The sequence below is a fragment of the Prunus dulcis genome, unplaced genomic scaffold (assembly GCF_902201215.1).
Source record: "Prunus dulcis unplaced genomic scaffold, ALMONDv2, whole genome shotgun sequence".
NCBI lineage: Eukaryota > Viridiplantae > Streptophyta > Magnoliopsida > Rosales > Rosaceae > Prunus > Prunus dulcis.
This window is the reverse complement of record NW_023010134.1, coordinates 3,344-26,102: the sequence shown is the minus strand read 5'-3', so window position 1 is coordinate 26,102 and position 22,759 is coordinate 3,344. Positions and strand designations below refer to the sequence as shown.

At 38.3% G+C, this 22,759-nt stretch overlaps 1 protein-coding gene across 6 annotated transcripts; it reads right to left on the bottom strand.

The window, feature by feature from the left end:
* Positions 1–4,946: 4,946 nt before the first annotated feature.
* On the bottom strand, positions 4,947–17,203 carry LOC117612981 (serine/threonine-protein kinase ATG1t-like). Of its 6 annotated transcripts, XR_004583640.1 has the most exons (9): positions 16,868–17,203; positions 14,951–15,068; positions 14,808–14,866; positions 13,982–14,046; positions 13,755–13,848; positions 13,596–13,676; positions 13,404–13,515; positions 5,145–5,311; positions 4,947–5,031 (listed from the first exon to the last, which is right to left on the bottom strand). XR_004583640.1 is itself a non-coding variant. In XM_034341612.1 (8 exons), the coding sequence occupies exons 1-8, from the start codon at positions 17,129–17,131 to the stop codon at positions 5,211–5,213; spliced, it is 894 nt and encodes a 297-aa protein (XP_034197503.1). In that variant the 5' UTR covers positions 17,132–17,203; the 3' UTR covers positions 5,144–5,210. The 6 variants fall into 6 exon arrangements, 5 of the variants coding, with proteins under 5 accessions (XP_034197503.1, XP_034197506.1, XP_034197504.1 ...); XM_034341612.1 differs by lacking the exon at positions 4,947–5,031 and having other exon boundaries at positions 5,144–5,311; XM_034341615.1 differs by lacking the exons at positions 4,947–5,031; positions 5,145–5,311 and adding an exon at positions 11,562–12,331.
* Positions 17,204–22,759: the final 5,556 nt, after the last annotated feature.

Here is a 22,759-nt window from a genome sequence, read left to right as displayed (position 1 = left end):
CATTTATTGTTAGTACGTAATTCAAGTCCTCTGACTTTTGTGCTAAGTAGGATTACTTACCTTCTTTTAATTTCTAAGGTTTATATTTTCTTTTCTTAATTTTTTAATTTATGTTGTGCTTCCAACTTTACCCCTAAGATAGAAATCAGATAACCTAAAAGCTAGCAAAATATCAAAAATCGCTTTAAACAATCTTCAGACGCCAAGAATAGAAAGAATCACAGAAATCATATCTTCTGTGCTAAAATATTAAAACTATGAGATAATATTTGTTTGTGGGAATTTTCTGTGTATTCTTCTCCTTGTAGGAGGTCATATTTATAGTACAACGAAACTTGAATGGGCAAGTAAATAATAAATTCCTAAATCTATTTGCAGTAGGAAATCAGGAATTAAAGAAAATCAATTACAATTATAATAGGAATTCTTGGTGTGTAAGGAAAGTAAGTCAATATCCCCAAGTCACGCCAACACTCCCCCTCATGTTGGTGCATAGATGTCGCGAATGCCCAACTGATCTAGTGAATTGTGGAATGCTTTACTGAAAATCGCCTTTGTCAAAATATCCGCCAATTGATCCTCGGATTTCACAAAAGGAAACTGAAACACTTTAGCCTCAAGCTTTTGTTTGATGAAGTGTCGATCCACGTCAACATGTTTAGTACGATCATGCTGAACCGGATTCTGTGCAATGGCTATAGCAGCCTTGTTGTCACAAAAGAGATTCATTGTGGATGTAGGTTTACACCCAAGTTCAGTAAGCAACTTTCTTAACCAAAGAAGTTCACAAATCCCTTTAGTCATGCCTCTGAACTCGACCTCCGCACTAGATAAAGCTACTACATTCTGTTTCTTGCTCCTCCATGTCACCAAATTACCTCCCACGAATGTGAAGTAACCCGATGTGGATTTTCTATCTGTTACATTACCTGCCCAATCTGCATCTGAATAACCATCAATATTTAGATGACCATGCTTTGAGAACATAAGTCCTTTTCCAGGTGCAGACTTCAAATATCTAAGTATCCGAAGAACTGCATTCATACGGTCTTCACTTGGAGAGTGCATAAATGGACTGACAACGCTCACCGCATAAGCAATGTCTGGTCGAGTATGTGACAAATAGATCAATCTTCCCACTAACCTTTGGTATCTTTCTTTGTTAGTTAGAACTTGATCCGGATATTCTCCAAGATGATGATTCTGAACAATAGGAGTGTCTGCAGGTTTACAATCTAGCATTCCTGTGTCTGTCAACAAGTCTAAGACATATTTCCTTTGAGAGAGAAATATGCCTTGCTGCGATCGAGCCACCTCAATTCCCAAGAAATACTTGAGTCCACCTAGATCCTTCATCTCAAACTCCGTAGCCAGATAGTCTTGTAGCTGTGATATTTCCTGTTTATCATTCCCAGTAATAATCATATCATCAACATAGATTATTAATGCTGTTACCTTCCCTTTTCGATGTTTCAAGAACAGAGTATGATCTGAGTTGCACTGTTTGAAACCATTGTTCTTCATTGCCATGGTGAACCGTCCAAACCATGCACGTGGTGATTGTTTCAATCCATACAATGCTTTTCGTAACCTGCAAACTGTTCCAGTCTGAGTAGTATTATATCCAGGAGGAATGTCCATGTACACCTCCTCCGTGAGTTCGCCATGTAGAAAAGCATTCTTTACATCAAACTGGTGTAGTGGCCAATCCAAATTAGCTGCAAGGGACAATAAGACTCTGACGGTGTTTAACTTTGCAACTGGAGCAAAGGTTTCTTCATAGTCTATACCATAGGTCTGTGTGTACCCTTTTGCCACAAGTCTTGCCTTGTATCTCTCGATAGATCCATCTGCATTGTGTTTTATAGTAAACACCCATCTACATCTGATAGTTTTTTTTCCTCGGGGTATAGTCTCCAATGTCCAAGTCTGATTTTTCTCAAGGGCTTTCATCTCCTCTTTTATAGCTTGGACCCACTTAGGATCTTTCAATGCTTCAGAGACCTTGGTTGGAATATGGATAGCAGACAACTGATGTACAAAAGCCTTGAGTGGTTCAGACAGCTTCTCAGTGGATACATGATTTGCAATTGGATACTTGGATGTCTTGCCAATATCAGGTGAATAACGGTTTGGTGGCTTCCCACGATTTTGCCTGAAAGGTAATTGATATCCAATAGTTTTATCATCTAAATGCACAAGTCTAGTATGAGTAGTTACCTCAAGGATATTCTCAGGAGATTGGTCTATTGGTACTGTTGAGTTAGGGGGGGTCTTCATCTTGTTGTTCTGTATTGTCTGTAGGTGTGAGACTTAGATCAGAAATATCTTCGCATGGACCAGGTGGGTCAGGCAATTGATCGCTATGAATGGGCAATTGGTCGCTTTTCAACAGAGAGTAATCTCGTGCTCAAGACTCGGAATGATCAATCATTTCTGTACAAAGGAGAATTTCTTTATTTTCCAAGTTGCTCCAATTCTGCTCTTCACTTCGTATCTCCCCCTGAAGTGTAGAATTGGATGATGGGTCATGGAAGAACAACTCAGATTCCAAAAAGGTCTCATCCAAAGTGACATAGGTTCATTGGGTAGGAGAGTGATAACAGCGGTAGCCTTTCTGATGAGTGGCATAACCCACAAAAACACAACGAAGCGCATATGGATCAAGTTTGCTACGTTGATTTTTGTGGAGATGAACGAAAGCCACACATCTAAAGATTCGGGGTGTGAGTACCAAATCAGAAGGCAGAGGTCTGTGTTGTGCAAGCACCTGTAAGGGAGTTTTAAAGGTCAATACACCATAAGGCATGCGGTTGATCAGATGGACTGCGGTGACAATAGCATCATCCCAGTGATGGCGAGGAACATGAGCGCCAATCAGAAGTGCTCGGGCGGTTTCAAGAAGATGTCAATTCTTTCGTTCAGCAACACCATTTTGTTGTGGTATCTGAGGACAATCCGTCTCATGGATAATTCCATGTTGTTGGAAGTAAGTCTGAAAGTCATGATTGACAAATTCTCCACCATTGTCTGAGCGAAGAATCTGGATTTGAGCATTAAACTGAGTTTTCATCTGTTTGTGGAAGGACTGAAAACAGGAAAACACTTCATTTTTATTCTTTAGCAAATAAAGCCATGTCATCCGTGTACAATCATCGATGAATCTTTGAAAATCTTTGAAAACTTGAAAACTTTAAAGTATGCTCTGATACCAAATTGACAGGACCAGACCAAATTTCCACTTTGGAATTTGAGCCAAGTCCTGCGCGTGTCCGACACCTGGCGAATGTCGGGCACAAAAGACCATTTTACCCTTCTTGTAACAAATTCTCTTTAAAATGCCCTTAGACTTCTGCCGAAATTTCGGCAGAGTCTCCCCTGTATTTTGACCAATCCCAAAATCCGATACAGTTAGGATTAACTCTCTTGCTTCCTTAAATCTCACTATACCTTCCTCAGGCGATAATTATCGAGAATACTTATCTGAAGATCCTTCTTCTAGTATCTGTATAACTTCTTGCCAATCCTAGATTACTTAGAGTCTTTTTCTGCTTAATTCAATTAGATTCTTTATTTCCTACAATTCTTCCAGATTTCAATGAACCTTGCTTAACATTCTTTCTTCATACTGGGGTGATCCATACTATGTCTCCATGACAAACCATCGAACACCAGAAGGAGCAGTGATATGAGAAGGTCCCCAGACATCAGAGTGAATTAACGTAAATGGAGTAGTACACTTGTTCGTACTCAACGGGTAGGGCACACGGTGACTCTTGGCCAAAATACAAGTATCACATGTGAAGTCAGAGTCCTTGAAACCTGAGAATAAATCTGGTATAAGATGCTTCATATAACTAAAAGACGGATGTCCCAATCGACGGTGCCACAACCAGATTTGCTTTTGTTTGCTATCAAAGGGATGTGTCACGCTGTTAGCCATGCCGGGACTGAAGTCATCGACATAATATAGCCCCCTCTCTTAGTACCACGACCAAGAATCTCCTTAGTGTGAATATCCTGAAGCAAACAAAAACTCGGGTAAATGAGTACACAACAATTCAATTGTTCAGTAAGCTGACTAACTGACAATAATTTAGTGGATAAAGATGGAACAAGTAAAGTATTAGACAGTGTGAGAGAGGATGAGAGTGCAACAGTGCCAGCCCCTGTCACAGGATAAGTAACACCATTGGCATTTGCAATACAGGTTCGTCGAGGTTGTGTAGTATTCAGAAAATCATCAGGATCAAACGTCATATGATCAGTTGCACTAGAATCAATTATCCAGCTCCTGGAATCAATCTTATCGGAAGTATGGAATCCATAACCAGTACCATTACTGGTCATATTGCATTGTCCTCGATCTGTAAGAGTAGCCCACCAATTGGGGTAGCCATGCGATTTAAAACAAGTCTCACAAGTGTGTCTCGGATCACCACAATATGCGCAACGTCGATTATTATGTTAATGCCGTCGTTGTTTAGATATACAACGTCACATTTGGTCAGGTAACCGACGCTGTGTGTCTTTAACACGTCTTGCTTGTTGTACTAACGGACGTAGTATATCTATACAAATTTTTTTTTGTAGATTTCAGTTATATATATAAACTGTCGTGTTTAGCCTCCTTACATGTCGTTTTTAAGAAATGTCGTCGATGTTTTATTTCCTGCTATAATAAGATGACGATTGTTTATAGATATGAGACGTGTAAACTAGAACGAGACGTCGGTTTTTGGGAATGAATTTAAGTTTTTATGATTTATTGTCGTTTGATTTCATTTAATGACATAAATATCCTATACAAAAAATAAAAATAAAAAATTTTAAAATTTTGATTTTTTGATGATTGTTCAATTAATTACCAAAAATATATTTATGTACATTGTCAATAAATTAAAATAAACCTAAACATTGTTAAAATAAATTATATCACTTATAATTTTGTAATTGCTTGTTCACGAATTTTGCCCATTCCAGCCTGACTTCGTCAATATGTTCTTGTACATGCTGAACTGGTTCCTTTTTCTTGTCAAATTGCAAATAAAGAACAAAAATCAACGTGTTATAATTATTAAAACGACTGTTTTTAAAGAAAAAGTCGTGGTATTAAAATAAAGAAATTATATCTTAAATTTTACCTTCTCAAATGCTAGGGTTGGATCATGAATTATAGCTCTCATGAAACGCATCACTTAATAGCCACTCTACATTTGTTGGTTGTCGAGGAGTGCCATGTAGATTTTTCCATATGGCTGATTTACGTGATGATTGTTTGCCTGTGTGAGAGTTATACATTTTGATTGAACTGTTTCAAGAAAACAAAAAGTGTTAATGACAAAACTAAAAATCAGCATAAAAAAATATTAACCGTCGTGGTAAATAAGTGAAGATGAAGGTTTTGTAAAACAAGTGATGTCATATTTAATTCCAAACGTTGGTAAATAAAAACCGTTGTTGTGTAGCATTCTAAAGTCGGTGACGATGAAAAATGACGTATAAACAAAAGTTGTTTGTAAATGAAAGTTGAGCAAAAAAAAAAAAAAAAACGTCCTAAAATGAAAAACTCAAACAACGTGGTATTTCAATTAAGACGACGGTTTACAGAAAATACTGATGTTGTAAATGATTTCAAACGTCGGTTATAATTTACCGTCGTCGTGTTTTGATTACAACGTCGGTATTAGAAAAAGTCATCGTATCATTCAAATGCAGAAATAAAAAATCTTAGATTTTTATAAATAAACTTACGTATTCACTATATTTCTCATGTCCTGGTCATCAGAGCGGTTTGGCAATGAATCCATGTCATAGACAGTCTCCTTAGCTAGTCTCACAATTATTAACACCCAATGACCCCTACACATAATGATCCATATAGATTAAATATACTACAAAAAAAAATATATTACAAGGCACCAAGTATAGTTAAGAGACTAACCTTGGATTATAAGGCACCAAGTAAAATTGATCCCCATCTGCGTTTTTCAGGCTCCCTAAAGCTTGAAGAAGTAATTCAAGCTCTTCAATCATATGCTAAACTCAATGATATAACTGAAAGCTCTCAAGGCCTTTATGCCAAAGGCAAGGAGAGGGGCCGGGAAAAGACAAAGGAAGAGAAAACATACAACAGAGGTAGGTCAAAATCCAAGTAGAAAAAGGAAAAGAAGGAAGGTTGTTTCGAATGTGGTTCAGCCGATCATTGGAAGAGGAACTGCAAGATTTGGAAAGAGAATAAAGCCAAGAAGGAAGGAAGCTCAGGTTTAGCTAGTGCAGTCACCAAGCATGAGAATGACAGGGAGCTTCTTTCAGTAACATCAGGCTCCAAGGCTTTCACAAATTGGATTTTGGATACCGGATTCACTTTCCATATGTGTGCAGAAAGAGAATGGTTCGATACTTACAAAGAAGTCAGCAGCGGGGAAGTTTTAATGGGGGACGATTCTTCATGCCCTGTAAAAGGAATCGGCACTGTTCGAATCATAATGTTTGATGGGATGATACAAGTTTTGGGGAACGATAGATATGTCCCTAGACTAAGAAAGAATTTGATTTCCTTGGGCACTTTAGATGAGGCAAGCTATGGGTATGAGTCTAAAAAGGGAAGACTCAGGGTAGCAAAAGGATCACTGGTGGCAATGCAGGATGACCTACAACCCAATAAGCTGTATAAGTTAATTGGGACCACTATAGTCGAGGGAGCAGCTGTTTTTGTAAATCAAGGTATAGAAGACAAGACTGAACTTTGGGATCATAGGCTCAGGCACATAAGCCAGAAAGGTTGCAAGAATTACACAAGCAAGGCCTGTTGGAAGGCGTGTCATCTTGCAAATTGGACTTTTGTGAATATTGTGTTTTTGGAAAGCAAATGAAGGTATCATTCACGAGTAGCAGTGCAGATAACCGAAGCAAAGAGCAACTCAGCTATATTCACTCAGATGTTTGGGGCCCTGCACCAACCAAATCAAATGGTGAAGCCAGGTATTTTGTTACTTTCATGGATATTTTTTCTAGGAAGGTTTGGATTTATTTCATGAAGTAGAAATCCGAGGTTTTTGCAAAGTTCAAGGAAAGGAAAACAGAAACTGAGAATCAAATTGGAAGAAAGATCAAGTACATGAGAAGTGACAATGGAGGTGAATATACAAGTAATGGGTTTATCGATTACTACAAGCAAGAAGGCATCATAAGGCACTTCACAATTAAGAAGAATCCCCAACAAAATGGAGCTGCTAAGAGGATGAACCGAATTCTCATGGAGAGAGAGAGAGAGAGAGAGAGAGAGAGAGAGAGAAAGAGAGGAGCATGCCATTTTATGTAGGATTGCCTGATAGTTTTTGGGTAGAAGCTGTTAATCATGCAAGTTATTTGATTAACAGATCACCATCTACAGTTCTCGTTTTAAGAGTGCAGAAGAGTTATGGTCTGAGAAGCCGGTGGACTATTCCAAGCTCAGGGTATTCGATTGTAGTGCTTACGCACATATTCCAAGTAATGAAAGGTCAAAGCTCAAACCAAAGTCTACACATTGCATATTCTTAGGTTTCGAGAAAGAAGTGAAGGGTTTCAAGCTGTGGGATATCAACAACAGGAAAAAGGTTGTCAGCCGAGATGTTGTCTTTGATGAGACAACCATGCCTCTGAATAAAGTCGAGAGCAATAGGGAGAAGAAAGACGATGCTGAAATTGAAGCAACAAAGATTCCGTTAATTAGTTCATACGAAGAAGAAGCTCAGGTGGAGCAAATTGAGCAAGATGCCGAATCTGATGGTTTTGAGGAAGAAGAAGAGCATCAGCATCTGTCACCAGTTAGGAATCAGGTGGAGCAAGAAATAGGGCATATTGAAGGCACTCTAATTCGCCAGACATCTCAAAGGGTTCGAACTCCAACCAACAATCCACTTGCATTCCAAAGATGCATAGCACTGGACAAACCTAATCGGAATAAGAAAAAACCTGACAGGTTTGGGTTTAACCAAGACGAAGTTAATTATGCTTTCAACATTAGTCAAGGAGATCCAACTACTTATCAAGAAGCTATAGCAAGTGATGAGCGAGATAGTTGGATAAGTGCTATGACAGAAGAAATGGAGTCTCTTTACAAGAACTCTGTTTGGTAGTTGATTCCTAAGCCCAAAGACAGAAAGCTAGTTGGATGCAAGTGGTTATTTAGGAAAAAGGAAGGACTACATGAACAAGATGCCGTGAGATTCAAAGCAAGGCTCGTGGCTAAAGGGTACTCACAAAAGGAAGGGGTGGATTATGATGAGATCTTTTCACCTGTAGTCAAGCATACTTCTATCAGATTGTTTTTAGCAATGGCTACTCAGCATGACATGGAGATTGAGCAGATGGATGTGAAGACAACGTTTCTTCATGGGGATTTAAAGGAGACAATTTTCATGGCTCAACCAAAAGGGTTTGTTGAATATGGGAAAGAAAACCTAGTATGTCAACTAAGGAAGTCCCTATATAGCCTGAAATAGTCTCCAAGACAGTGATACAAGAGGTTCGATTACTTCATGCTGAAAATCAATTTTAGAAGATGTTTATATGACTGTTGCGTGTACTACCATGTGTTCCAAGATGGGATGATCATATTGCTATTGCTATATGTGGATGACATGCTAATCGCTTGTCAAGACAAGTCTAGAATTCAAGACTTGAAGAAGATGTTGAGTGAGGAGTTCGACATGAAGGATCTAGGTGCAGCACAGAAGATCCTTAGCATGGAAATTCAGAGAGATAAGACCGCTGGAAGGATCTGGATATCACAAGCCAAGTATATTCAAAAGGTTCTTGAGAAGTTCAACATGCAAGAAGCAAAGGTACTTTCGACTCCTTTGGCATCTCACTTCAAGTTAAGTGGGCAACAGTGTCCTAAGTCCGAGGAAGAGCAGCAAGTAATAGAGAAGGTGCCTTATGCTAATGTCTTTGGCTGCCTTATGTATGCAATGGTATGCACACGTCTCGACATAGCTCAAGCAATTAGTGTCGTTTCCAGATACATGGCAAATCCAAGAAAGCAATATTGGGATGCAGTCAAGTGGATTTTACATTATTTGAAGACTTCTTGGCGACAAAGGATTATGTTTGAGAAGCAAAAAGAAAATGCAGGGGTGTTGGGATATGTGGATGCCAATTATACAGGGGACTTGGACAAGAGAAGGTCAACTTTTGGTTATGTAAACATGCACAAGAGGACCGATCAGTTGGAGGGCACTACTGCAACCAATTACAGCTTTGTCGACCACAAAGGCAGAGTATATTGCATTGGCCGAAGCTGGAAAGAAAGCAATTTGGCTTAGTGGCTTGGTAAGTCAAATGGGAATCACCCAAGATTGTGTGAAGGTGAAGTGTGATAGTTAAAGTGCCATTCACTTGGCAAAGAATCAAGTTTTTTTTCTGGAAGATCAAAACACAGTGAAGCAAGATATCACAGAATCAGAAATTGGGTAGAGTCTAAGGAGATTTGGATTGAAAAGATTCATACAGATGACAATGCCGCAGATTTCCTTACAAAGATAGTGTCGACCAAGAAGTTCAAGCATTGCTTGAACTTGATCAATCTCGTTGATTGATTAAAGTGGAGCACCTCCTCACTTGAGGTGCAATGAGGCAAGAAGAAGATTGCCAAGGTAAAGACTCCTGAAGATTTCCAGAGCTGCTTCAAGGAGGTTCAAAGATACTCTGGGGTGCAACGATCAAGACTTGGTTTGACTCACCAAGGTGGAGATTGTTAGGATTTTGGCTCGTCAAATATGTCCTAGTTGGTTTAGGATTGTTTTAGGAAAATTAGAGGTATACCAATTCTTGTCCTAGAGGGATTAGGAAAGAATTTCAGTTTTTCTTATTCAATTTAGGTTTGGATTTCTAGAAGTCTATTAGGATTTGGATAAGTGTAATTTCCTAATCCACTTAGAAATAGGAATTCAATCAGCCTTGGGACATGTAAGCCAACTCTATGTCTATAAATAGGGTGCGGCAAGGCTTATTTTAGGGGGAAAAAACAGCCAGAGGCAGCCGAGAGTTTTGAGATTAGTTCTAGGGTTGCAAAAGTTCTGTAATCTCTATTATTAATCAAAGGAGCGGTGATTTCTCTACCTAGAGAAATCACAACTGGACGTAGGCAAAAGTTCTGCCGAACCAGTATAATTCTTGTGTGTTTCTAAGTTTTCTAATATTTGCTAGTTTAGTCTATTGCCGTTGGTTACATTAAAGAACAAGATCTAGTGTGCGGGTTATTTAACGAACGAAGTTGGCATGACGAATCACAGTTAGAGGAGGCTCTTTTGCGGATTTGTTTGCTTTGGTGGCTAAGAAGTTGACGCTAGTTGAGTTAGAGACGTTTGCCTGTGGAGCTTGGCGTGTTCGGAAGCTTCGCAATGATCTATTGCATGGGAAGAGTGAACAACATATGAATGTGATCGTGGAAAGCACTCTGGAGATGCATGCTCTGTTCAAAGCCAATGTTGAGAGGCTGCAAAAATCGGCTGCTTCTCTAGCTGTGCAATGGATTAAGCCACTGCTCCAAACTCTCATTCTCAACTATGATGGTGCTATTAGCAAGGATGGAAGTGGTCGGGGAGGGGGTTGTTGCTGTGATTACGTTGTAAATTTTCTATGTGGGTTCATGGCTAGTGGGCCTCCGGGGTTGGATGTGCTAGGTACGAAGCTGGAGGCGTTACGTGAAGGCCTTCTGATGATGGGATTTAAAAGTTTAACCTGTTTTGTTGTGGCTTTAGAGTCAAAAGAAGCAATGTCTAGGCTTAAAGGTTAGTTGGATTGGTGGGGTAACATTGGTAGAGTGGTGGAGGATATTTGACGTTTGCTTCTTGACAGGGAAGTAATAGATGTGGTGCATCAACCTAGATTGGGCAATAGAGTGGCCCATGCACTTGCTCAGTTTGGGTTAAAGGAAAGCACAAGGTTCTTTTGGGAAGATGTTGCTCCACCTTGGTTGGTGGCAAGATTGCGACATGATTTAGAATTGGGTTAGTCTGTTATTTGTTTATTATGGAAGGCCGTTATACTCTTTTTTCTTGACCGCATTGCCCCTTTTGGGTTTTTATGTCAAGGTTTTAACGAGACCACATTTTTGCCCTTCGGTCTTTCAAAGTTTGGTGCATTGTAAGTTTTTCCCCAATTGAATGAAGTTACTTGTTTTGATCCCAAAAAAAAAAAGTCTTCCTCTAGTCTACCTTGATTGATTGGTAAAAGTCTTCCTCAAGTCTTATAAACACCCACCTTTGTCCCACTCCTCGTAACAAAGGAGGAGGACATGTATTTTCCTTTTTAATTTATGAGCACATGTATATCCTTTTCCGATAAGTCTTCCTCTAGAATTTTCTTCGTCATTTAATGTGAAAATTACATAAAGAAAGAACTGAAATTCTATACATTATTTCATTGACTAATTTGTCTTCCTTTTTGTTTGTTCCCCAATACACGATATGAACTCATACACATCAATAACTTCAGACATAATAGAAAATTGACAGACTAAGGAAAGGCAATGCGCATATGAAGTGAGAAATGTAAAAATTTCCACATGAAAAAGAACTAACTGTTAGCATTTGTTTCATATAATGAAATAGGATCCTTAAATAAAATAAACACCTAAGAACTAAGCTTGCAAAATCAATATTACGTATTAATACCTCTTTTAACTAATGCTTTTGGTCTTGAGCATCCAAAAAGAGGAGCAACAAAAATAGAACTCGAGCAATCTCACTTTCATAGGAGGATTTCTATAATATCATGAACATGCCCTTTATGGAACCAAATGACTCAAGATATTACAATCAAGGCAGACTTTCTGAAATTCAATTCTAACTTCTAAGCTCAGAGTTACTACGAAAACAGTTCTCTAAAATGCAAAAATGCACCTTTCAAGGCCAAACAAAAGGAATGAGCCTAAAGACATCACGATCCATGGAAAAGTGATGGAGCTTGAAGATCTTGACGTTCCCAGTCAGTAAACCTCTTCTAATACAATTTTTCTTTTTGGAACTTGATCTCAACTGGTGCCTTGTCGCCTTTTGGGAATCAAACTCATCAGTAAAAGCACTTTCTATATAGATTTCAAACTGCATCTGAGTTCCCATAATTGTTTTTACATCTCAACTCTTCTCAAAAACCTTGAAAAACCTATGCGAATAAAATTCATGGAAAGACAGGCGGTGAACTGCAATAATGCATCAATCAGTCAGGGGCTTCCTCATAAAGACAAAGGACCAAGAGCCTCTACCAGATTGGGATCCTACATGGTTATACCATGCTTTTAACCCATGTACCAGAATCTTCTACGGTTTGGATTGTGCCATATCTGCAATGTTTAAGTTTATTTTCGGTTAAGACTACAATGACATTTGCACTGTCTCACAGCCCTTATCCTCTTCTTTCATGCTCCTCCTTGACCATGAAGAGAACACTCAGCCTCCCATATTGTTTCCCTACAACTATAACAGAGAAAAATCACCTAAATTCATGGTCCCTATGGCTAGAACCATCAAACCAATGTCTCACCAACATTTTTAGGTTACATTACATCTCCATGAAAACCACAATACCGAATGAATAAAACTTCAACTTTATGCTCACATAGACAATAAACTGAAATTGGGAAGCGCAGATACAAAAATCTCATCTATATTGATTTTCTTTAATCAAAATTCAAATCACTCAATTATCCTCAACATGCAAGAGCAAGGTATTGAACCTGATATGTAAGACTCAATAAAATTTTACTAATGAAACTTCAAACATGAAAACCTTTTACAAATTCTACTTGTATACCCTAAAATTTCACTCATCTTCAACGTGCAACTGTTCTTCTAGATGGCTAATGAGGAAAGCTTTAGTTTGAATCTAAATGCAGTCGATTCCATGAAAGTTTTTCGTTATGTAGTTATTTAGGCAGATCAGGTATCTTCTGTTTTCAATCTATCGGCTCTTCTTAACATTAACAGTTCAGAGTCAAACAAAAAAAAACAAAAACAAAAAACAAAAAAAAAAAAATTTGAATGGCTCAACAATTGAAATAGGGTTTCGATGTGGGAAATTTGGGTGTCGGACAGATTGAGTTTTTTTATTTATAATAATTTTGTTTTCCTTGTACGAAGTCAAAATTAGAGGTTATTCACCCTTACATGCATTCAGAGAATTGATTTGTAGAGGTAATGGGATTTGATCTTAGCTCTAGGTATCAGCAGGGTTGAAAGACTGAGCGCTTGTGCATAAACTCCTTAAAGAATAGAACAATTAATACCCTGGTATAACCAGATAAAATCCCAACCTGGTAGAGAATCCTGGTCCTAACAGATAAGCAATATATATAGCTAGTTTTGGTGAAGGGTACAATAAGAATATAAGAAATTGAGGAAGGTATAATGCTAGACCTGGATTTCGAGACAACAGTTTTGAACATATATCAACAGAGTCTGGATGCAACCGAGAAAGGATGAGTTGGTCAAAAGGGAGACATGTAGATGACTTGATGTTCTTAAGCACCTGGAAAGTAAAAAAATCTATCACTATTTGAGCGAGCATGTTTAAAGGAGTTTGTATGGCAAAAACTAGTACGTTGATACCTGAACATTAGTCCTACCAGGAAAGGGAGGGCAACCATTAAGAAGCTCAAAAAGAATTACACCAACACTCCACATGTCCACCTATGAAAATCGAAACCTTTATTTCTGTTCATCCTGATTGAAAAGGGAAAATGGCATGAGCTCTGGACAAGATCATACCTTTCCATCATATCTTTCAAACTGAAGAACTTCAGGTGCCATGTATAATGGGGATCCACAAACTGTCTCCGCATAATCACCTGGATGTAAACTTCTGTCCATAGTAGAAAAGAAAAGGCAAAAAATGAAACTTCCAAATTTAATTGCTTTAAATCATAGTAAATAATATATAATAAAAAGGGTTTCAGGATGAATTTCCACATATGTCCCTCTATGCTAGAGGTTACCTTGAGAGACCGAAATCAGCTACCTTTAGCACTGCATCATCATCACTGCGAGAGAGTAGAATGTTCTAGTCCAACAAAACAAAGGAATTCAGGAAATTTGAGAATTATGATGTTGCGCAAACCATAGGAAAAACACTGCATTTGCAGGTACTATGTAGAAAACCAGAAAACAAATTGCAACTTTTTTACTCTACTTTAGAAAATTACAGCATTGTCAGAACAACAATTAGTTGTCATGTAAAATTCTGAAGTAGCATTTTATGCGACAAGACATCACTAAGACTAGAAATTTCAAAAAGCTTCAAGAAAAAAAGACATGGAAGTTTCCAATTTGAAGACTCCAAACCCAAAAGAATCTGTTAATATTTAGAAGTAATTTTTGGTAATTTTTTTTTTTTTCAAATCCTAGTTGTTGAGTGGAAACCATTGGTGAAGTTTAAAAACAGGGTCACTCCAATCTATTAATGCAATTTACACGTAAGGGGGCAATGAATTAGGTAAGGATCAAAGTTCAACCAATATAGATTCAATTCATAAAATCCGATCCTATAATGTAGATTTATATATGAGTTTAAAATTCAATAAAATCATGTTCAAATAAGATTCATAATTGTGAATATCAAAATCAGATTAAGAATGTCCTTTTGGGTTCTTGCTTCTCCAGCATTGTGAGACAAACACCCAGGTGCGAACTGAAAGTTGATCTTCTGTGGATATTCAACCATAGGGCCCATATAACCCATAACTTCCCTGGCAAAAGAAAATAATGGCTACAAATAGGAAAATTTATTTTTGTTGCCATTGTCCTATAAAATCCTGTTTTTACCTCTGGTTTTAAGTCTCTATGAATGATGTGGTGAGAATGTAGTATTTCCAAACCAGCCCCTGGACAACAAGAATTTGATTAGATGCAGACTGTAGAAGCAGTGTAAAGCCTTATTACAAATTAAAATGAAAATAAGAAGCTACCAAGCTGCTGCATAAATTTCCTAGCGATCTGTTCATGAACTCTCCCTTGTTGCCGAATATAGGCTGCCAAATTTCCCCCATTGCAGAATTCCAGGACCAGGAATATGCAACCTTCATTCTGGGTTGAAGACATGAATAACTCACTAAATAATAGCCAAATAACACGCTGGTTTCCAACAGTTAAAAGGTTTGGTGCCTGGATATCTTCATTTATATAATCTCACTCTCTTCCGCTTCCTTTTCCCTATCTACACAATTCCGTTATGGCATGTTTACTTATCAGGAATGGGTATTGGAATAATTCCAATTCATGACTTACCCGGCGTTTACTAACACATAAGGAATAAAAAAATTTGGGTTCCTTGTTAAAATCTGTAATCAAATACCCTCAAAACTAGGAATTGGATTAATTACAGTCCTTACACATAAAATATACTGTGAAACTAGTTTGATGTTTAGAGAACAATCCCATGTTCACTTCCAAACTTCTATGAAAATTCATAAAGATAGAGATTGAGAATTTGGGGTTCTAAATGGTTGAGTTGTGATTATGGAATCCCTCAAGAACAACCCCTGCATTCAAAATCTGCTGTGAAAGTAGTTTAGTGTTTAGAGGATGATCTCATGCCTACTTTTACGTTTGTATGAAACATGCTTAGTGATAGAACTTGAGAGGTTTGGGCCAGTTATCGGTAAACAATATTCTTAAATAAATTACTCATGCCTGGACATGTTTAAAAGATAAGTAAGTGATTCATGACAGTGAAGGCTGGAAAGAGTGTATTGAGGATCACTCAAATCTACGTGAAGCATTATACTACTCATGTAGACAACGACAACAATGGTGCATAACAGTCCTAGAATCAAGTAGGTTAGTAAGTCTAAGTCTAATCAGTTGAATCCTGACTCGACCCATGTTTCTTGCTTAGGTTTTCTGCATTAAAAGTTTGACTAAAAAATTGAATCGAAGATCAAGATGTCCTTGTATTCATCCAAACACGTGTATATCTGAAAGTACTCATGTGAGATGAGAATTTTTGTTGTATTTGTAAAAAACAAATTAGTGTGCCAGTATTTAGGAATGTCAACAGAAACCTATCCACCCCCTCTAGGTTTCTTATCCATTATATTTGGATCTTAAATAGTGGTATAGTGACATGCCAATGCCGTATATCTTTTAGAAGGTTCTGTAGATAGACTGAAGATTGCTGGGATAATAACCAATTTCCAAGGATTTCTTAGGATAATTCTAGCAAAGGTCCTTTGGGCTGTAAAGGATAATTTAACTAAATAGAATGAAGAGGTATCTAACAAGATGAAGATCAAGAAACAGAATGGTGGAAGGAGATTAAGGGCTGGAGAGCCAGCATAGATGTGAAACTGGTGGAGTGGGGCAGGCAGTACTTAGGTTTGAGACTTCAATCATCCATAGGCGAGAGAAAAATAAAACCTACTTGGAGGGGGTAAAATTCAATCCAACAACCAACCAAAATTAAAAAAAACCAGCTCAGAACTTAATCTATGGCAAAGGCTTCTCTGCATTCACAATGCAAGCGTTATAAATCCTTCATACTCAAAAATCACCACGGCTACTACCGGGTGGATGGAGGAACCAATTACTAATATTATCCCTCAATATTTTAGTTAAAAACCTATAAATAACATTGACCACTAAACCAATCACCAGTCACATAAAAATCAATCAATCACCAAGAGAAAAATCAAAAGACAGACGGCACAAGTTGAAGCGTGATTAGCCATTAAAAACTAGTTTCACTAAAATATGGAAATTTAGAAACTCCAAATTTCCTACAATATTGCTCTGATTCAACCAAACTAATGAAATGGGTATATGGAAAAAAAAATTAAAAATTAAAAATAATCGAAGAAATTGAAAGAAAGGAGATGATCAAGTACCTGGAAAGCTTTGAGGAGACGAACGACGTTGGGGTGGCAAATAGAGGACAAGAATTTGATCTCGCAATCCAAGCAATTCTTGAGGCGCCTGTTGAGCCGCGAGAGGAAGACCTGCTTCAGAGCCACCACCTCCCCACTTTCTCTGTGCACGGCTTTCCACACTCTGGAGAAAGAGCCTTCCCCAATCTCTGATATCAGAACGTAATCTCCTAATGCTGCTGTGCTGCTGAGTTCAGAGAGACTTGGCTTGCTTTCAGGTTCCATATTGATATTTTTGAGCTCTCAAGACTTTGCTTTGCTTGCTCTGTAATGACAGCGTTATGGGTTTTCTTCGTGAGATCGTCTGTGGTGCATCGGGTGTACCAGTACAGCCGATCACGTGAGGAGTTTTAAAAAACATAGGAAACCTGCTGACCTGGTCAATAGGTTAAGGATGGTCTTCAATTTCGCATGCACTCAGAGCGGCTTCAACTTGAAACATCTTCATTACATCAAAGTCATCTTCTTCAACTCCTCTTCTGATCAAAGTCATCTTCTTCAACTCCTCTTTTGTAGAAAGTTTCTTCCTTGTCTCTGCAACCTCTCTCTCTTCTTTGTCATCATTGTAGAAAACCCCATATTCTAGGGTTTGGATTTTGGAGAAATTTTTTGGGTTAGCATTTTGGGTTGATAATAGGAATTGGAATTCAGTTTTTCCAGTAACTGGTAGGTTGTTGGCACTCCTCTCATCTGCAATCGAGCCCTTGTGAAAGCATTTGGTATTAGTTCCTTGTGAAGGTAAGTTAACACTATGTTTTATGTTATTGTTAATTGAATTTCTGTGGTGATGAATTGGGGCAAGAGGGGAAGTAGGTTTCTCACATTCATGAGATGAAGTGGGTTTCTCAGTCTGAAAAGTGTCGTGAGGTGAAGTGGGTATCTCACATTCATGGTTGTTATGTTCATGCAATTGCATATCTCTATATGCAATTACTAATCGCCTGTATGCAAATCCAAGTAACTGAATGCAATTACTGTATATAGTTTTGTTTTGAAATTATGCACGTGAGGTGATTTCGTGGTAGGTAGGTAGGTTTGACTGTGTTTTTGAATTTTTTGTATGGGGAGTAAAGTGTTCCGAAAGTGTAATGTTAGGAATGGTTAAGATTTGGATTGGGATTTGAAATGAGTCAGAATGTCCGCCCAATATAGAAATGCATTGGTGGGTTGTGTGTATTATCTGTGCAATGTTATAATGGAGGGCTGATGCACTTGCAAGTAGTGTCGTGCAATTGCATATCAGTACATGCAATTACTAAGCAACTGTGTGCAAATCCTGGTCCCCGTATTTTTTGAATTAAGCAACGTGATGTTGTAGTGTTTACTGGGTTTACGGGGTTTACGGGGTTTAGGGTGTATTAGGCATTGGATTAGTATTCAAATGATCGGCTCTAGAGACAATTGCATGATAGTGTTTTGTACTTGATTTGTGCAAGTTATGGAAGCTCAAAAAAGGCGATCAGCGAAAGGAAAGCGCAAGGCCGAGACAACTGTGCAACAAACAAGAGTTGGCCGAGATGCTTTTTTTAATTTCATGTAAGTTACACGTACATCTACAAATTGGAAATGTGGTTGCTTAATATTATAATGGTTTTTTTTTAAAAAAAATAAATGATTTTCAGGAAAAAAGAACGACAAGAAATGGGGAAAGTGGCCAATGCAAAGTTGGACCATAAGGTGAGAGATGACAATGATTTGGTCAGTTTATTAATTATTTTATTAAGAAGGGTATATTCATGAGAATTTTTTATTTCAGGTACAAGAAGAGATTAGTAATAAGTGGAGGAAATTGAACACTGCAGAGAAGGCAACATATGGTTCTGCCTTAGAAGGTTCAAGCGGGCAAGTAAACGACTCAGTGAATGAGATGAGTTGGATAACTAGATGCAGCCCGGACCGATTCCATCGTACGGTGGAAAAATTGTCAGAGGAGAAGCGGTTAGCAATTAAGGCTATTGGGTTCGGTAATGTGGCATCTTTGTCGTGCACTCGTTTACACCGCCAATTATGCCATTGTTTGATTCAAAAGTTCAATCCTGATACGTCTTCTATAGAACTGCACGGCAATGTGATTAGAATAAGTGCCGATGAGTTTGGGCGTGTTATGGGTCTTAAGAACACCGGCGAGGATGTTCAACTCGACAGGCCGGTAGAAGATGAAAAGGTGAAACAATTAGTCAAGAGTTTCGGTGGAAATGGCAAAAGAGTATTAGTAAAGGGTTTAGCTGAACAATTGGAAAAGTGCGAAAATGCGAATGAGGACTTTAAAGTTCGATTTGTGATGTTTGCACTTGGCACTATACTTTGCCCCACATCTTCACCATCAGTGACCGGGAAATATTTAACTTTCTTGACGATCCCAGGGAAGATAGAGACCAAGAACTGGGCCGACCATGGATTCAACTTCTTATGTGAAGGTTAGGTCGTTCAAAGCGAAGAAAGTTGCATATGTAAATGGGTCATTGCTTTTTCTGCAACTATTGTATTTCGATTCAATTGTCCATGGTGGAGTGTTGATAAGTCTTTGGATCCCATTGTGTCTTGGGACAATAACTCAGTGTGGAAAATGATTAGATGGGTTATCAAGCAAGGTGGGTTTGATAGTCCTACCGTGCGGGTTGTTTCACAGCACCGTCGAACAAATGAAGTGTCTGGAGTAAACGTTGAAAGAATAGTTCAACAAGTTTCTATGAGTTTGGCTTCAGTAATACAGGCACAGGTCCAACGTTCAGTGTTGGAACTCACTGACAAGGTAATGAGTGAAGTGAGGTCCTTTCTGAATTACGCAAGACATGAAGATGTGAATCAAACTAAGGAGGACGGGCCACCGAAAATACGAGATGAAGGTGGTGAGAATGCTGTGAAGAAGAAGGGTGAAGAATCTAGGAAATTAAAGGAGAAAGGTCCAGTTCATGTAAACAATCCTTGGACGCCATTACCGGATGGACAGAGTTTCAGTGAACCTGAGGTATGATGAGCGATTAGGAGTTTCAAGATCGAGTTTTTTGTTATCTTTTACGTTTATTCAGTACGCATTTATTGACATAGTTGTAAAATACTTAATTTTTGTTTTTTTCAAACTGTAATATTTGGATTCCCTTTTCCACAGTTGAAATTTAGCGTGGAAAAGAGGAAGTTCACAAAATTGGCCCGTGGTGATCAAAGTCGAATTCAAACACGTCGAACGGCTGAAAGGCGTCCAGGGCTTCATTGTAGAGAGCCATGGGTTGACCCGTCAAATGCAAAAGGAAAGGCTGTGCAAAGGACGGCGTCTAAGATTAAAATTGGGCCTTTCAAATTAAAACCCGAGGACTTACAAGACTCCGATTTTGAATTATTCAGTTACATTTTTAGGTCAAACAACTTTTCAAGGTAACTACTTACATACAAATGTTGAATTATGAAATTGACCAAATTCCTTATATGTTGTCGCGTACGTGAATTTAATTATAACAATTGCTTTCTTCTTTCGTTTTAGTGAGGAAGTTCTAATTGAAATAGAAAACGAACATCATGTCACGAGAGATGAGTTCATGTGCCTGAGGCCCGAAATGTGGATTAATGATAGAGTACTGAACGTGCAAGTCTATTATCTACAAGAAAAGGGGTCAGGGAATTGGTACTTCCACACATATATGTCGGTAAGCATTCATATTTTTCAAACTATTATAGTTTGTGATTTAGTAAATGAATTTACGCTTATAGTATATGTGAATGTAGGAGCAAGTAAATAATACAAGTGATGGGAAACTTTTTGAATTGGGTGTCAAACTTAGAAGGGAACTCTCCAAACGGTTCACCGTAGGCCTTAGGAAGTGCGAGAAGGAATCGATTTAAGTTATTTTTTACAATATCTTTAGTGCACTGTTGTATACGCATGTTTTTCTAAGGAAGTCATTGTGCTCCCTAGATTTTCATTCCCGTTTTGGATCGAATTGGGAGTCATTGGTATTTGCTAGTGGTGCTTATGGGTGATAAAAAGGTTGAACTATGGGATAGTCTCCCCGCTGCAAAATACAACGCATCTCGTTATCAATTAGCGGAACGAATTGTAAGTTTAATTTACCTATTTTTGGTTTGTATTTTTATTCTCCTAACATCCCGACTATGAATTGATTTGAATTGATTGTGGTGTAGATGAAAGTGTTGGACTACATTTATAAAGATGAGATTGTCAAACATTTTGACAAAGGATGGCAGTTTGCAAAATTCAACATTGTGCGAACTGACAAGGCCCCCAGACAACTAAATGGATGCGATTGTGGTATCTTCGTCATGAATTGGCTAGAAGATATTGAATGCACATCACACGGTTCCAATAAAGTGAGTCGGCATAAATTTCGTTTCATAGTTTTGTCTTCCATGTCAGATATTTGTTTTCAATCATTTCTTTGACGGGTTGTTATTTTTTTTGCAGTTTCAACATGCGAGCGAGCGGGTTCGCGTTGCACTATCGTTGCTGAAGAACCCAAAAAACACGCGTCTAAAGGAAGTAAGGGAGTCCGCTCGAAGAGTTGTCGACGAGGAACTTGACATGTTGGCCCAACATGGTCCATCCATCCCTCATCATCCCATCGCAAGGAAGCCAATGACACGCTCCCAGGCAAAGTAGAAAGTTTGACAGTAGGTCGTAAGGGATTACACTTTATAAATTAGGCGTAATTGCATGTATATATCCCTATTTGCGCACAGTCGGGGTTCTTTTGTAATATAGCGAGTGCAATTGCATGCACGACTGTTGCACATCATGTAATTGAATTCCATTGTTTGCTTACAAATGTTTTTTTGGTTTTCTTCACAACATCCAAACATTTCACGACTGGAAAGCCCCAAACACTGAAATGTAATTACTTTTAGTGCAACTGCATGCACGTAGGGTTAATGGTTAAGGTAGTGCAATTGCATGTACTTATCCCGTTTTGCATACAGGAACTTTGCTTTTGCATTATATCATGTTCAATTGCATTACATGACGGCCAAATGCATATTATGTACTTCGTGTAAAACATTGCACACATGAGTTTTTTTGTTGCCACCAAGGGAACATTATAGCATATCTGGGGCCCAGACGTCATTTACGAAAACAGGAGTTCCTAGTTCATTCATAATACATAATACATAATAAAGGTCTCCTAACCATATTTATGGGTTTTTTTTTTTTTTTTTACAAAACTAAACCCTCAAACTATTCTACCATACTGATTATAACATTTAACATCCGATAGTACGGTTGAAATTATAACATCTGAAATTACATCCGAAATTATGACAAACAACACTACGCAAATCATAAAATACCGATGCTTCACGGAGCTCGCTTCTCCAATACAGCAATTGCTTCGTATAACTCGATTTTGTCCCACTTTTTTGAACCAGCATCAACAAGCTGAGCGTATTTCCTAAACATCTCAAAGCCGATCTCAACCCCGCCATTATACATTTCGTACTTGGTGATTGAATCTCCTTCATGAAAGATGTTGTTACTAGCCTTAGTGGGAGGCTTTGTGACATCATGGGCTCGTTTCACTTGCTGGCGGACATAATACGAACAATCAACACCATCATCATCACCCGCCCCCTTCTTCTTAGGCGTGGAGGAGCCTCTTGAGCTACCAACCATTGAATGTGACATTATTTGGGTTTTCGTTTTTCTCTTTCAGGTTGTGTATGAGTAATGTTATTACTAAAAGAGGTGGAAATGTTTGAGTTGAAATGTATAGGAAGTAACTCCTTAAATAATCCTTCGTCTGTAGTTGGTAGCTGGTATTTGGTACTTGGTACTTTGGATTGGGTTCCTTTTTCGTTAGAAGGTCAAAGTTTTCCAAACAAACGCACCTACTTGCGTTTGGTTGA

Excerpts from the sequence above, each read along its gene's own strand:
- LOC117612981 (XM_034341611.1), bottom strand. The coding sequence starts at position 17,131 with ATGGAACCTGAAAGCAAGCCAAGTCTCTCTGAACTCAGCAGCACAGCA. Across the intron at positions 15,069-16,867 it reads GTCTCCTCAAAGCTTTCCAG|AATGAAGGTTGCATATTCCT; the intron begins GTACTTGATCAT and ends TCTTCAACCCAG. Across the intron at positions 14,867-14,950 it reads GAAATTTATGCAGCAGCTTG|GGGCTGGTTTGGAAATACTA; the intron begins GTAGCTTCTTAT and ends CTTGTTGTCCAG.